At 47.3% G+C, this 14923-nt stretch overlaps 2 protein-coding genes and 1 long non-coding RNA gene across 7 annotated transcripts in view; 1 reads left to right on the forward strand and 2 right to left on the reverse strand.

The window, feature by feature from the left end:
- Positions 1-3200, reverse strand: part of LOC100154011 (anosmin-1) — a 201311-nt gene extending 198111 nt beyond the window's left edge. The window contains exon 1 of the mRNA XM_085008999.1: positions 2885-3200. Within this exon, the coding sequence (XP_084865125.1) occupies positions 2885-3091 (207 nt within the window). The 5' untranslated portion in view covers positions 3092-3200. The remainder of the gene's footprint in view (positions 1-2884) is intronic.
- A 135-nt stretch (positions 3201-3335) lies between these two features.
- Positions 3336-13485, forward strand: LOC146394350 (uncharacterized). The gene is made up of 3 exons (XR_014836123.1): positions 3336-3485; positions 9580-11578; positions 12740-13485. It is a non-coding gene; the product is annotated as an uncharacterized LOC146394350 (long non-coding RNA).
- The window catches only part of LOC106506885 (uncharacterized), a 545630-nt gene continuing 538429 nt past the window's right edge, over positions 7723-14923 (reverse strand). For all 5 annotated transcript variants that reach the window (XR_014836076.1, XR_014836080.1, XR_014836078.1 and 2 more), the window contains one exon: positions 7723-7864. The gene's annotated coding sequence lies outside the window, so the exon portion shown is untranslated. The remainder of the gene's footprint in view (positions 7865-14923) is intronic.

The following is a 14923-nucleotide window of genomic DNA, read 5'->3' on the forward strand; positions in this document are numbered from 1 at the left end:
AGTGTGCGTGACACTTGGGAACCTGAAATGGCCACATGCCAAATGCCGTGCATGCAGCATCCGAGAGCTGCACACTGATACCCTGGGAGATGCTAGCTGGCACTGCTTTTTCTGAATGAGGGCAGCACTCAGTAGTGAAATGATGCAGCTCAGAATCCTTCTCCCTTTCAGTATGAAATTCTAAGCTCCTTCAGGTCAGGGACAGTGCCCAGGTAATTCTGGTATCCTTCATTGCCACTCCCACTTCCAGGCATCACTATGGAGTCCCTTTGCGTTCAGGCAAGGCTGAGAGCTACGGGATTGACAGGTGCCATGGACCCAGCCCACAGACCCGCAGGCACCAGGTGTGCACCATCGGCCTTTACCCTCATGCTGCACCTGATGGGGGGAGCAGGGCATGGGGGCAGGGAGGTATCTGGGAAAGTGCAGAATTGAAGGCTTAGATCCCAGCCTCCTCTTCAGGCCTGCTGCCCCGGCAGCTCCAAATCTGTCTACACCATGAGCACACAGGTTGGGATCTTCCAAGCCAAGCCCAGGCAGCTTGCACACCGGCAAGTCCACATACTCGGCTGGCCTCCAGGCTGGCAACAAACTTTCTTCCAGCCTAAAAAAGAGACCTGATACTGGGCAGGACTAGCTGCGAACCAACACAGACTCCAGAAACAGCTTTCTGCTCGGGTTTATTTGCACAACGGGGTAGGGGTGGGGTGGGGTGACCCTGATAGAAGGGGCTTTTCCAAAGCTTCCTCCAGCCCCTTAATAAATACCACGTGCAGAGTCATCAGTTGGCTGCAGCCAGATTCCTCTGCACCCTCCTGGTTATGTAAAAAGCAAAAATAAGGAGGGACAGGGAAGCGTCAGGCTTTGTAAGGAGTGTGTGCTTCTTTCTTTTCAAATCTTAAAAAAGCTCAATCCCCGCAATTTAGGTAGATCGGACAGGCATCACCAGGGTAGGGTTAAACCTCCAGGAATGGCTTTGCCATTGATGGCAAAAACAGCAGTTATTAAGTCCTAACTGAGTAATTTGCAGCTTATTTCACCCCAGCTAATTAAAATGTAATCAGGATTGTCTGGCAACGTGTGTATTCTGTCAGCAGTTTTTCTTCCGAAGAGAAATCCTGCCAAGAGACCACAAGAAAAGCCTTTCACGGGAATCGGCTTGATCTAAACTGCTTCTTTAGCGGCTGAAACTGTAAAACAAATAAATTATAGCAACTGACAATGTAAGGAAAAAAAAAGGAAAAAAGAAAGAAAGGAGACTTTCTTCCTGGGAAGAGGCGGGGCCGTTGAGCTTGGTTTTGGTGTTTAAACAACAGTGTAGCATCTCCTCAGCAGAGAGACTTTGAGAGCTGGCCAGGCAGTTCTGAACCCAGGTGGCTGGGAGGAGCCCTCTCCAGGACCGCCGCCTGTCTCCGCGCAAGAGACCACACTGGCTTTTCCCTTTCCCTGAAAACCCAGGAGAACGGCAGGGCACCCGGAGTTCTCCAAAACGCACGGGGCGTCGCTTCTCTGGGCCCCGCAGACTTCTCCGGCTAGTTCACTCTGAGGAACCCAACTTTTAGTTCCTGTGCGCTTCGGCGCGAGGTTTCAACAGCTCTCACGCCAGGATGAACATCCGGAAGGCTTCGGGGATTCGTCCCAAACTCCACGGTCCTTCGTTTGCCTCCGGTCGCAGCTTCATGAGCCCACCCACCCGGGAGAGGCACCCGGTTTATTTCTCAAGGGCAGAGCCTCTGCTCGGAATGCCACCAAGGAGACCCCATCTCCTGCTGGCCTCCGCAGTTTTATCTGCGGCGACAAGTTGGGATCTTAGCGCAGGTGACCAGCTAAGGAGCCGAGACGAGAAGGCGAGGGAGAGAACCATGGCAGACCAGAGAAATTAAGTTATCTGCGTGAAGGATTTCAGAGCGCGCGGGGGGTCGACTGGGGAAGGCAGCTTTCGAGAGCGCCTGGGTCGGGGCCTGGAGCTGCTTTCTTGTGCCCAGCGGCCTCGGGGTTCCGGAGCAGGTCCCACCGGCTTCTGCCCACTGTGGCTCCGCCCAAGGATCCCGGCCCTCCACAGGCGCCCAGTGTGCTGTTCCGTGAACGTTGTACACACCCAACACCCACCCAGGCTCCCCTATCCTCAAGCTGACAGTACCTACGAGGGCTGGGGGAGATAGTAGCCCTGGCAGTCCTCTCAGAGCATCCAAACACGGCACCTCCGAGCCCCACATCCCCGGCAGCCCTTCCCTCACTCTCCGCACCCTTCGCAGGCAAGACCCAGACGCTTTGGGGCTCCAAACTGGGACGCACACGGCCACCATCACCCGCTGCCCCAACTCAAACACGACTTGCCTAAGTGCCCTGCTTGGGGCTCTAAGGGTGGGCTGTGACCTCCCGGCCCGCTGAGCGTGAAAGCAAAGCTCTATGGAGACAAAGTACAGGCACCTGCGGAGCCGGGGCTCGTCGCGCGGGTCCCGGGGCGCAGCGGTGCGCACCTCCCAGTCTCGCTCGCTGGGCGGGCGGCGCCGGGGACCCGGAGAGCCTGGGAGTTTACGCGGCTCGCCACCAGCTCACCAGTCTCCCGCGCGCAAGTCCCAGGCAACTAACAAAATCACGCTCCCACCCCTGGAGCCCACAAAAAACCGCTCTCCTCTCCCAAAGAAAGGACTCTTCGCCTTCCCCTGGCAAGAAGAGAGTTGGGGAAAGATGCTGGAGGCTTCTTTCTCCTTGCGGGCGCGGGGAAGGGGCTGGAAAGGAGGATTCGCTCCCCCCGACTGTAAAAGCCACGCCAAAGGAAAGCCAGATCTGCGGGCTGAGCTGGGCGAGAAGTTTGAGCGCCGAGGCTGGGAGGCTCGCGGCCCGCAGCGCCAGGGAGGATCCGAGCGACGGCAGTTCCTACCTGGAAATGCTGGAAGAAGGCGGAGATGCGCGTGATCTGCAGGCTGAGGCACCTGGAGGCGCAGCGGGCGCGCTGGACGCTCCCGGCGGAAAGCGACTCGTCCAGCCGCCGGGCCGCCCCCGCGCCGGGGCCGGCCGCCAGGCAGCCCCCGGAGGCCGCCAGCCAGAGGCAGAGGGTCAGGGCCGCGCCGGACGCCCCGGGCACCATGGCTGCGGGTCGGGGGCGCGGGCGCCGGGCGCTGGCCGAAGCTCCCAGCTCCGCGCCGGGGCCGCTCTGCCGGGGACCTCGCGGCCGCCGCAACTCAGCTGGAAAGTTCAATCATTCAACTCCGGCCCCGCGCCCTCCCCGCCAAGGCCCTCCCCGCGCTGCCTCCAGGGCGGGGTCAGGGTGACAGGCGGCCGCGTCATTGGCTGAAAGGAGCGTGAGTGACAGGGGGCCCGGGCGGAGGGACGTGGGCAGGTCTAAGAGGCTGCGAGCCCCGCGCTCAAAGGGAGGGGGACGCCAGCAGGGTGCCTGCCGTGCGCCGGTGGTCGGCTCCCACGCGGGCTCCCCTACAGCCGCCTTTCGCTCCTTCCCGGCCCCACCTCCCTTCGCCATCCAGGTAAACGTCAGGTGTGAGCCAGCCGGGGGCTGATGAGAAGGGGGCTGTCTTGGGAAGCAGGGCCTTGGGGTCCCCAAGGGCGTGGGAACAGCTTAAGGAAGGACCGAGCGCCCCTAAGTTCTCGGCTTCCTCCCCAGTTCCGATTCCAGGCTCGGCTCCGCGCCTACTTTCGTACATTTGAATTTCCCTTTTCCCGAGGAGTGGAAAAGAGCTAGGTGACACAACTGTGATGGAGGCGAGACACACAGGGGCCAGGCAGGGACGTCTAACTGACACGTGCCTCCTCGCTGGGTCCCCCGCCTTCTGCTTTCCTTCCTCCCAGCCTCTCTTCCTGCCTCCCTCTCTCTTGCTCTCTCCACTCAGGCATTCCTCCCATGCCTTCCTCCCCTTCTTCCTTCCTTATTATCACCTGGAATCCGAGCTGAGCACATAGCAACAGCTGTTAAACAGACGCCCCCCCCCCACCTTCCTCAGGTGTCTGTGGTTCTGCAAGCAGCACCGCCCAGCAGGTGTGACTCATTCAAGACAGGCGTCGTTCTTAGACTCTTCCCCAGGCCTTTTTGATTTGGCCTTTTTAGCAGCGGAACAGCCTCCCCCCCACCTGTTGTCATCTTTTCCAATGCAATTTTACCACCTATGTCCCCGTCCCCTGTCCCCAGCTGGGGCCCTCCCTGCCAGAGAAAGAGACAAGGCAGCCTCTATACGACATCACCCCTAGCAAAGCTTTATGGAGCCCTGAGCTGCACTGGGAAGGGAGGGTGCTCAAGCCTCTGAGCAGCCAGGAGACCCTACAGAGAGCTGGGACGTGAGAAAGGCTGTGCTTCCCGATCCGGGATACTTATATAACACAACCAAGGCCGCAAGACTCATTCACACGCCTCTGGAAGCAGGACAACTGATATTCCTATGAATGGACACTGCCACATGTCATACTGAATTGCACTTACACGTTCTAAAATGTCAACTCTCCATGGACACACAACTGCGTACAGCTGGAGTGTCTACGTGCAGGCAGCCTGCTCAGAGCAACAGCGTCAAGCCGCAGTCCTCCGCACAGAGCCTATGGCTGTTTGCAATCCCCAGGCCTCTCTCCCAACAATTCTGCACATGTTCTACTCTGAGATTTTTAGATCTTCCTATTAAATGATTACTGATCACCAACTACAGTTACCCTGTTGTACCTATATTTCTCTCTCTCTTTTTTTTTTTTACTCTCTTTTTAGGGCCCACCTGCGGCATATGGAGGTTCCCAGGCTAGGGGGTGAATTGGAACTGTCACCGCTGGCCTACACCACAGCCACAGCAACACCAGATCCAAGCCGAGTCTGCATCCTACACCACAGCTCATGGCAACATCGGATCCTTAACCCACGGGGCAAAGGCAGGGATCGAACCTGCATCCTTATGGTTACTAGTCAGATTCATTTCTGCTGAGCCACGATGGGAATGCCCTATTTTTCTTTTACATCACTTACATGTATATTTCTTCATACAATTTAAATTAGCAAAGCCCATAAAATTGCTTAGTATGTTTCCCAGTGCATTTTATAAATCAGAGTTGTTTCGTTCAAAAGGTTCGGTAGGCAGAGCCAGCCCCATGGGTGTGTGACCTTATGAGAAGGAGCCACACTTTGGAGAACATTCTTCTGTCACAAACTGGGTTTTAATTTTGAACCTGGTTCTCTGAATTTTCATTTTGCCCTGGGCCCCACAAATGACACAGCCAGTCCTATCTGTAGCTGTTAGCCTGACCGTTCGTCATATGAGCTGGAAACAAAAAATTTAGATGTGGGTTCATATGAACTCAGAAGTTTGCTTCACAGATGAGCAGAACTGCTGATGAGAATCTTTTTAAAGTATGTTAACCATACTTAATATTGACTAAGAGCAAAGAAGCTGACCGCTAACCGTGGTGACCCCAAGTAGGAAGGTATATGGGACCTTACGTCCATGGAGGAATGACGTCTGACAACAGGGGTTGTCTTCTGAAGGTTATCGTTTTCAATTGGGAATTGCTAAAAACATTTCCAAAAGCTGTAGAGGATCCTTCCAAAGTGTTTAAGTTTTCGAGTTAAGCCAATACCGGGTCTTGAGAAAGCCAAGGACATTATGCATGCCTATAATTTCTTATGCTATCTTTGACTTATAATTCTGCATGTTATATCATGAAATTTATATTCTAGAAAGGGAAACCAAACATGCTGAGCTTTTAAAAAAAACAGCTTTTAAGTGTTCACATGGGGGTTCCCGTTGTGGCTCAGTGGGTTAAGAACCCAACAAAACTAGGATCCAGGAGGATGAGGGTTCCATCCCTGGTCCCGCTCAGTAGGTTAAGGATCTGGCATTGCCACAAGCTGCAGTATAGGTCACAGGTGCAGTTCAGATCCCACGTGGCTGTGGCTGTGGCTGTGGCATAGGCCAGCAGGTGCAGCTCTGATTCAACCCCTAGCCCTGGACTTCCATGTGTCTTGGGTGTGACCTTTAAAAAAAAGAAAGAAAATAACTGTTCACATGATCACCGCAGTCTTTGAAAAAGCAATGTGTGTGCTGCTTATGTGGGTTCCATAGCACATTCATTTCCATGAATAAATGCATTTTATGATAAACCGCAAAAGAGAACGTCTTATCCGTTTGCACAGAAAGCTTAGGATTAAACACATAGGGCTGCTTTATTATGCATATGTTAAAATAATACCTGTGGTTAGAATGCTTTCTTCTGTTAGAATTATCACAGACATCTTCTGTGATGATGCTGGCTGGCCTTTTTCAGTTTACTTATTTTAATTGCAGTTTAAAGTAGCACTTAAAAGGAAAGTGTTTTGGTAAAGTCAGAATAACAGCCAAAGTCTGGTATTTTTTTCTGCTTGCATGTGCCCCATGTCTTACGCAGCTCACTCTGCATTGGCACAGACACTCCCTAACTTCTGACAGGACTGAGTGAGCCACACCCTATGTTCTTGAAGAGCCACCACATAAGAGGGAACCAGAAGTGTGCAGAGAAGGAAGGGTGTTTGGTAAAGGGAGGGGTGGGAATGGCCCAGGTGTGTTGGTTAGAAAGTGCTCAGCATGAGTTTCCTCAAAGCCAGCTTGGACCTCATGGTCTGAATTTGGCTGGAGAAGCAATGAACCTTATCATTCCTTCCGTGGGACTCAGACAAATGTGTATCCTTTGTAACAAAATTTCAGGCAAGGACGGGTGAACCCATCTCTTAAAGAGAGTAGAAAAGGACCTGGATGGACTCTTATCTCTATCTGTGAACAAAGTTAGACCAGAAGGTGTGACCCAACTGGGTCAGGTTATAGAAGAAACACAAAACAAAGCCTCCATTCCCAGTTTCCAAAAAGTTCGCCATGCGCTTCCTTGCAGTTGATTTGGGTTATCAGTTCCTCCCTCCTCCATCCCTTCCTTCCTTCCTTCCTTCCTTTCTCTCTCTCTTTCTTTCTTTCAAGCAGAGAATAAGAGGCCCTTGGGAAGCTTGCTAAAGGTGTGCTCTGGGGCTCCACGTTCAGAGGCTCTGGGCGCCTTATCTGGAGTGAGGCAGCCCTGGGAACTCCGCTTCGAAACAACACCTCCCTGATCCTATAGCTAGGGAACCGCAGACAGGTTGGAGAGAGCACTGATTTAGACAACCTAGGCCCCGTTAAAAATGGAGCAGATGCTTTGATTTCAGTAGCATCGAAGACTTCACTTGGCTTAAAGTACCTTTTGTAGGTATGTGTGTTGATATGGACTGGACATACCTACCTAAATCCCGATGATATTTTTTTCCCAAAGCATTTAGCCACAACACCCTTAGACGTTTTTTTTTTTTGTTTTTTTTTTTTGTTTGTTTGTTTTTTTGGCAGGGAGGGGCAGGTGGTTCTCTTTTTAAAGGCTTTTCAGCTGCTTGGCTAAGGATGAACTGTGAAGGAAGCAAGGTGGATCTTTCTCTGACATTCCCCACTTGAAAAAGCACAGTGAGAATTGCTGTAAAACTGGAGAAGACCGATACTTTCAACTGATGGCCTTGATGAGTCGTAAACCAAACGTGGTCCATGAACACTGGTTATAGGTTATGGCAGACAATGACCTGAGGGCAGGGAGCTCATTTATGGAGCATACCTCATTTGAATCACTTTCATCTGATGATGGAGAAGCGTGCATCTTCGCTCAGAAACTGCAGTTAACATCCAGGAAAAGTCAAACGACCTTAAAAACCAAGAAGTGAGCCATGCAAGAGCCTCAGCCCCTACTCACCTCCCCATTTCCATGCTGAGATGTCCGAATTCAGTAGCCAGATCCTTCTAGATCTCTTCAGTAACTGTGCTTTCTGCTCTGCCAGATGTAATTCCCTCCACTGGGCTTTAAATTGTACAATCCAGGGAACACAGAGAGAGCTCTTAAGAAAAAAAAAAAAAAAAAGAGTGAAACATGGGGTGGTCGGATGCAATTAAGAATTGAATGGATAGACATCGGATTTGTACCCTTGGTAACACCATTTCAGGCAAGGATGGGGTGAACCTCAGAGGTACATGTTGCTGATGGCAACTTTAATCATCGTACAAATGAAAATTCGAGCTCTGTGCAATGGGTCATTGGATATATTCTCTACTTTTTGGAAAAGAACACCCACATCCATTTGTACGATCTGCTTTTTTTATCATCTTACGAGGTGAATATTTTATTTGGAGATAATTTTTAGTTTCCAAAACATTTTCCTCTGCAGCAAGATTGTAAAAATTCAGCTGCAGTCTATACAGGCTTGAAGGGATTATTTTTACTAATCATTTCGATGTTTACTAGGATTTTTCTAGAAAGTATCAGAACTGTTTCTGCTGAAGAACATTTTAATGACATTTTAAAACTTTTTTTTTTTTTGGCAAATCAAAGAATTGTCAAACATCAGGATTTCAAGCTACTGCTAAGCTTCACTAATGTGTCTCCTTCGCCCTTTCCCCTCCCCTATGTCACCATCCATCCATCCCTTAGTGTGAAATCTGTTTGGGTACCTGTTCTGCCTCAGTCATGCTAAGAGCCTGTTTTGGATTAAGTCATTCCTAAAGTTTTATTCTGTCCCTGCCATAATAACTGAAATTTAAATAATGACTAGAAAAAAAATCAACTGTATCAGAGTGTGCATTTTCATTTCAACTGTACAGTAACGACAGTGTTCACCTGTGAATGACTTTTCCTTCCCAATCCATCTGCTCCGGGAATTTTTTTAATTTTTTTTTATTTTGGTCTTTTTGTCTTTTCTAGGGCCACACCTGTGGCATATGGAGGTTCCCAGGCCAGGGGTCCAATCGGAGCTGTAGCCGCTGGCCTACGCCACAGCCATGCCATGTCTGAGCTGCGTCTGTGACCTACACCACAGCTCACGGCAACGCCGGATCCCTAACCCACTGAGCAAGGCCAGGGATCGAACCCACAACCTCACGGTTCCTAGTCGGACTCGTTAACCACTGAGCCACGATGGGAACTCCAGGAATTTTTAACTTTAGTTAGAGAGTTTTTGTTGATTTTAGTGGCTTACTGAGTATAACAGCTGCTGGACCATGCAAAGGACCCTGCGTTTTTAAAACCCAGTGGTTTCAAAGAATGTTTATCGTCAGTAAAATTGAATACATGTCCCAAAGACCAGCCTGATTTTGCCCAAATTCTAATGTTAACAACACTGCAACCAGCAACCACGAAAGAGTCAGGGTTCGCATATCTGATTTTATACGTAAGCTGTAGAAATCGAAAACACAAATAGCCATAAAAGAAATATTATATAATAGCCAAATACAGTAAAGTAAAATATTAAAAAGTAAGCTGTGCATTTCTGGTTTTTGAGATGACCCAAAATATTACTGGTTTTCCCCCAAATGTGCATTGTTGAGAAGCATAAGCAAGTTAAAGAAATGTAAGCTATATAACTTTAACCAAATATTAAATGACTTGAACTAAAACCCTCATTTCTCACTTCTAAAGGGCCTATTTCTCATGTGAAATGAAGAGTGGATTTTTCAGTAAAATTCATATCTAAAATTTTCTAAAATGGAGACTTTTTTAGCTTTTGAAAGCAAAGCTCAAATAATCATATATTTATTCTGATTTTCATTCCCCCCGCAGGTGCTCTTCAGAAATACTGAAACTCTATCCCATTGAGACTTAAGTGGGGTTTATCTTCTTTGATGTTTTTAAGCCCACTGAAATTTATTACACTGAGCCATGTAAATACCACCGATTTGGAGAGAAGTTTCTGAACACGAAAAAGGGCAGCTTTTAACAGGAAACAGCGCCACATGCTGGTCATACAAATAAAACTTGAAGGCCGCCGATAGAATCCTCTGTCAGATAACCTAATCTGAGGACGACATTGTCATCTTTCAAGCAACATCCCACTGGGATAATTGCACAGAGGTCGCAATTAATACCAACGAGACTCCTTCCACTGTGGGCTGAAATACAGGAAAGCTTTCCTGTGTAACTACAGTCAAACTAAACCAAATTAACGAAAGGAGCATAACTCTTCAAAGGAATTTTCCCCTAGCTTTTAAGCACTTCCCAAACCATTCACTACAAAATTAAATGACAAAGACTGGCTGTGTGTGAATTATATTTGAAGGAGCTTCTGTTCAGAACACCTTTGCAGCTTACGTATTGCTTGCTTTTAAGATTTCATAAAATGTGAGACCATGTGTATAAAATTCAGCAACAGGGGAAACTAAAGCAGCGCTGACAAGGTTTTATCATCAGTGTTAGCAACCAGAAAGAAGACCCAGACACTGTGTTTCGCCACTCACGGGTCACTCTGGACAAGATGAACCCACACTCAAGAGACCAAGCTAAACACATTGAAGGACTTGAAGGAAGCACTGGGATACCCTCAGTCCAAGGGAAGAGACGGATGGACGAAGGCCTGAAGTCAGACTTTTCTCTTTGGAATCCAAAGGGGCTCAGCAACGTGTCCTGTAGGACCAGAACAAAACCAAACCCAAGCAGGATTTTCTACAGTGGCTCGCCGGAACCTGCCGGAGCGTATTCTTCTCTCTGATGGAATGTGGGTACCGCCAGGTGTCAGAACTCAAACGTCAGTCCCTGCCTTCTCTCTCCGTCCAGTTGTTTCTGGAGCTCTTCCCACCCACCCCTTCTTCAGGTGCTCACACTCCCTCTCACACAAAAGGCTGCCTTTGAGTTCCCGACAAGGAAGGCCAGGCCCCACTTTGCGAGGTGTGCTCTGTCTCCTTCGTAGTCCGTACGTCTCTGGGACACAGAAGGACAACAGTTGGACTATCAGAGGGAAAATGGGGGCCCCCAAGCATTTATGTGGGATTCCTAGTGGGAATACTTTCCTATGCTCCCTCTGGATACTGCATCGTGTAGAGAAAGTCCTTGGTGACATTGTCACAATGTCCCAGCACAAAAAGAGAAGGAAGGAACCTGTATTCAACCTGCTTCTCTTTCTTCTCCTGCATGTGATGAGTAGCTACCATACTGGATGATTATAGGCGACAGTCATCCTAGAGAAATTTATTTTCAACATCGTGAGAGTCATACTGCTCTTCACATATGCGAGGGCTACGCTACGCAAAGCGTCCAGCTGAAAGCAAGGATACGGGCAGGTGTGTACCTGGGTCAGAAATACATAATAAGCCGGGGAGGAGGAGCGCTGGAGAGCTGGCTGACTCTGTCACACTGAAGGAATTACTGCTTCCTGGCATTACCAAGAGTGAAAGAAACGAAAGTGATCTAAGCCCGTTTCTGTTTTCGGAGAATTAGGTGCACATGTTTGATGGTAATTTAATACCAAAGACGTTTTACCCTAGATAGAGAGTTTCCCTCCCTGCCAAAAAAATTAACTGAAATTAGAGCTATGTCTGCAAAAATGTGAAGTCACGACTTGATCATAATGGCCTATGCAGATGCTAAGGGATGAGGAGAAATGATGTGGTTTGCAGACCAAAAGGCGTGAAGAATATCCGTTTGGAATCAATCTGGTGTTGAAACCTCAGTGGTCCAGACAAGAGGTGGGCTACCTACAAAGACCCCTTCACTTCCCGGCATCGCTCTGTCCTCCCCTTGGAAAACAGGGGACGTAACAGAAACTAGCTCCCAGGATTATTTCCAGGTAATATTGCAAAAAGACTAGGTACAGACCTTCAATTAGTTCCCAGACTAGGCCAGGTAAAGCTAACCAGTGGATATACAAGGAAAGTTTGGGGGTTATTTTTGTCTCCCTTCCTTCCTCCCTCCCTCCCTCCCTCTCTCTCTTTCTTTCTTTGTGCCGCACCTGTGGCATATGGAAGTTCCCAGGCTAGGGGTCGAATGGGGGCCGCAGCTGAAGTTTATGCCACAGCCAGGATCAAACTGCATCTGGTGGACACAACATCGGGTCCTTAATCCTCTGAGCCAGGGTTTCCAGCACCATTGACATTTGCAGTTAATTTGCCCTGGGGAGCTTCCTTGGCCATGCGGAGCTAATCTGGCTTCCACCCAGTAGATGTCAGTAGCATCCGCCCCCCTCCCCCCAAAAAAATCATGGCAAAGAAAACTGTCTCCACACAGTACCATGTGTTCCCTGGGGGCAAAAGGACACCCAGCTGAGAAGCACTGGGTTAGAGCAACACATCTTTAGTTTAGAAGATTCCCACTAATAGATAGGTAAAAACCATTTTTAAATGACTTCTGAAATGGACATTAGTTTCTGAACATGAAAACCAAGTCCACTTTCCAGAATGATTTATTAAAATAGCTTATGTGACAATATATAATATATCAATGATGACAGACAGAAATACCCAGGAAAAGTACCATTTGCCTCCCCAGAATATTCAAGATAAGCAGTCAAACCTAGGATATTATCCAAAAAGAATTCACACGGCAGATGTGAATGCTAGAGCCGTTTTCCTGCACCTGGTCAAACACTCTACTTGATTTTAAACACTCCTCTTGAAGTGCTTGCTGCATAAAATTACACCGTGGAGAGTTAAATTATACATTTTATTCTTTGTTTAACTCTTTTTTGGTCAGTTTTATTGAGGTAAATTTACTGAAAATAAAATTAACTCATAAAATAAAATTTGGAAAAGTTAAATTAGCAATTTGATTAAGACATAATTTTCCCTAACAAAGTTTGCAGCAGCGTAATCACCCATAGGATTGCAATTGAGCATATTTCCATCACCGCCAAGGGCTCTCTTATGTCCTATGATATCAATTTCATGCCCTCACTTCCAGCCTCTGGCAACCAGTGACCTGATTTCTATCCTTCTGTTTTTATCTTTTCCAGAATGTTATATAAATGACAGTTTGAAAGGCCATGTCTGGCTTTTTTCACTTAGAAAAGTGCTTGCGAATTCAACACATTTGATGCAGGATAATATGCTCCTTTATTTATGCAAGTTTTTTGAACGTATCATGGGGGGTGCGGTTTCACTCACAGCCTAAGAATTCTCTGAAAATATTTATTGAGACCCGAAACTAATGGAACTTCATCAGAGCAGCCGGCCCCTCTCTCCCCTTCCCAGCATGCAATGTGGCTGATTTAATGCAGCAACCCGGGTTACAGTTGCCTGCAGGGGGCAGCAAAGGGCTGGGAGGCAGCACCACATCTTCCCCCCCCACAATCAGCAAGCTGGAACTGGAGCCAACAACACAGTCCCTGGTAAAACAGCTTCAAGCTCAATGTTTCAGAGGACAAGGCTCCGGCAAAACCTGAATTAGGCCCAAGGAAGTGAGGAAGTCCTCAAACCATTATCCAGCATGAGAGAACAAATCAGGGGTTAGATCAAAGATAAATCCAGAACTAGAGGCTAAAGAAACTTTTCCTAAATAAAACACACTATGCCTTCGCTTAAAAAGATAGTCAGTTATATTAAGAATGAAGACCAATCATTCACCAAAAGCACCTTCAAGACACTCGTTACAATGGAGAAGAAAATATTTTCATAATACAACTGACGAAATATTAGAAGATGACTAGGGAATGAATTCCTGCAAATCAATAAAAATAGCGTAAACAGACCAAAAGAAAAATAAGCAAAATTATGAACAAGTATGGAAAGATAAGAAATATTTCTAAAAGACAGATAAAGGAATGTTCAGCATCACTGGTGATCACACACACAAAAAATCTAACATTAAGACTAGAGTGGACACGATGTAGACTCCTTCTCTCGGCTACAACTGGAAGTCTGGCTGTGCTCCCTCTTGGAAAACAGGTGGCCCCACAGAAGCTTTTATACATAGCTGGTGGGGCTGTAAATTGATGCAGTGACTCCAGAAAAGGGTCAGACATCATCTGTAAACAACCAACCACTCGCACAGCTGATGATCCTTCAATTACAGTCCTGGGCAACCTCAAAGAAGCTTTGGCACCTGTATTATAAAAACCACACACGAGCAACTTTATAACAACACAGTGCCTATGAGCAAGACCTTGAAACCAACAAAATGTCTTTTGATGGAGGAGCGGGTGCATAGACTTTGATGTATGCACATGATGAAGTAGTATACAGCTGTCAAAATAAATTTAGTACTAAGATGTGTACATAAAAGATCAACCTTAAAAATACAACAGCCAAGTGAAAATAACCACCAAGAGATTTCAATGGCAGGATATCCTTTTCTAAAAAAAACTTGAAGAAGACTAGAATACAGATTATCTATTTGTAAGCATACATGTGCAATAAATCTGTGTTAAGAAAGAAAAGGGAATAGTTGACCTAGACTGCAGCATTATGGTGGAAAAAGCAGAAGGGTTGTTTCATTGTAAAAGATCTAGCTTTTGCTGTCATTAGTGGGATTTGGGGGTGTCCATTACACTCTTAACACTAGCTAATTAAACATCTAGTTGGAATACATAAAATGGGCATACCTGGAATAATGGTGAAAATGTCCTGGACCAGGAGTTATAATTCATCTGATTTCATGATCTTGAAATTTAATTTATCATGTACCATTTTTAAGTGACTAGACATAGTTCCCAGTGTTACACAGCAGGATCTCATTGCTGATCCATTCTGAAGGCAAAAGTCTGTATCTATTAACCCCAAGCTCCCAATCCATCCCACTCCCTCCCCCTCCCCCTAGGCAACCACAAGTCTGTTCTCCAAGTCCCACAATTTTCTTTTCTGTGGAAAGGTTCATTTGTGTCTCATATTAGATTCCAGATATAAGTGCTATCACACAGTATTTGTCTTTCTGACTTACTTCACTCAATATGAGAGTCTCTAGTTCCATCCATGTTGCTGCAAATAGCATTGTTTTGTTCTTTTTTATGCCTGAGTAGTATTCCCTTGTGTATCTATACCACATCTTCCTAATCCAATCATCTGTGGATGGACATTTGGGTTGATTCCATGTCTTGGCTATCGGGAATAGTGCTGCAATGAACATGCGGGTGCATGTGTCTCTTTTAAGGAAAGTTTTGTCTGGATATATGCCCAAGAGTGGGGTTGCTAGGTCATATGGT

The sequence above is a fragment of the Sus scrofa genome, chromosome Y (genome assembly GCF_054392235.1).
Source record: "Sus scrofa isolate SSC_HxYL_T2T_F1_AM1 chromosome Y, Sscrofa_HxYL_maternal_Yorkshire_Landrace_v2.0, whole genome shotgun sequence".
NCBI lineage: Eukaryota > Metazoa > Chordata > Mammalia > Artiodactyla > Suidae > Sus > Sus scrofa.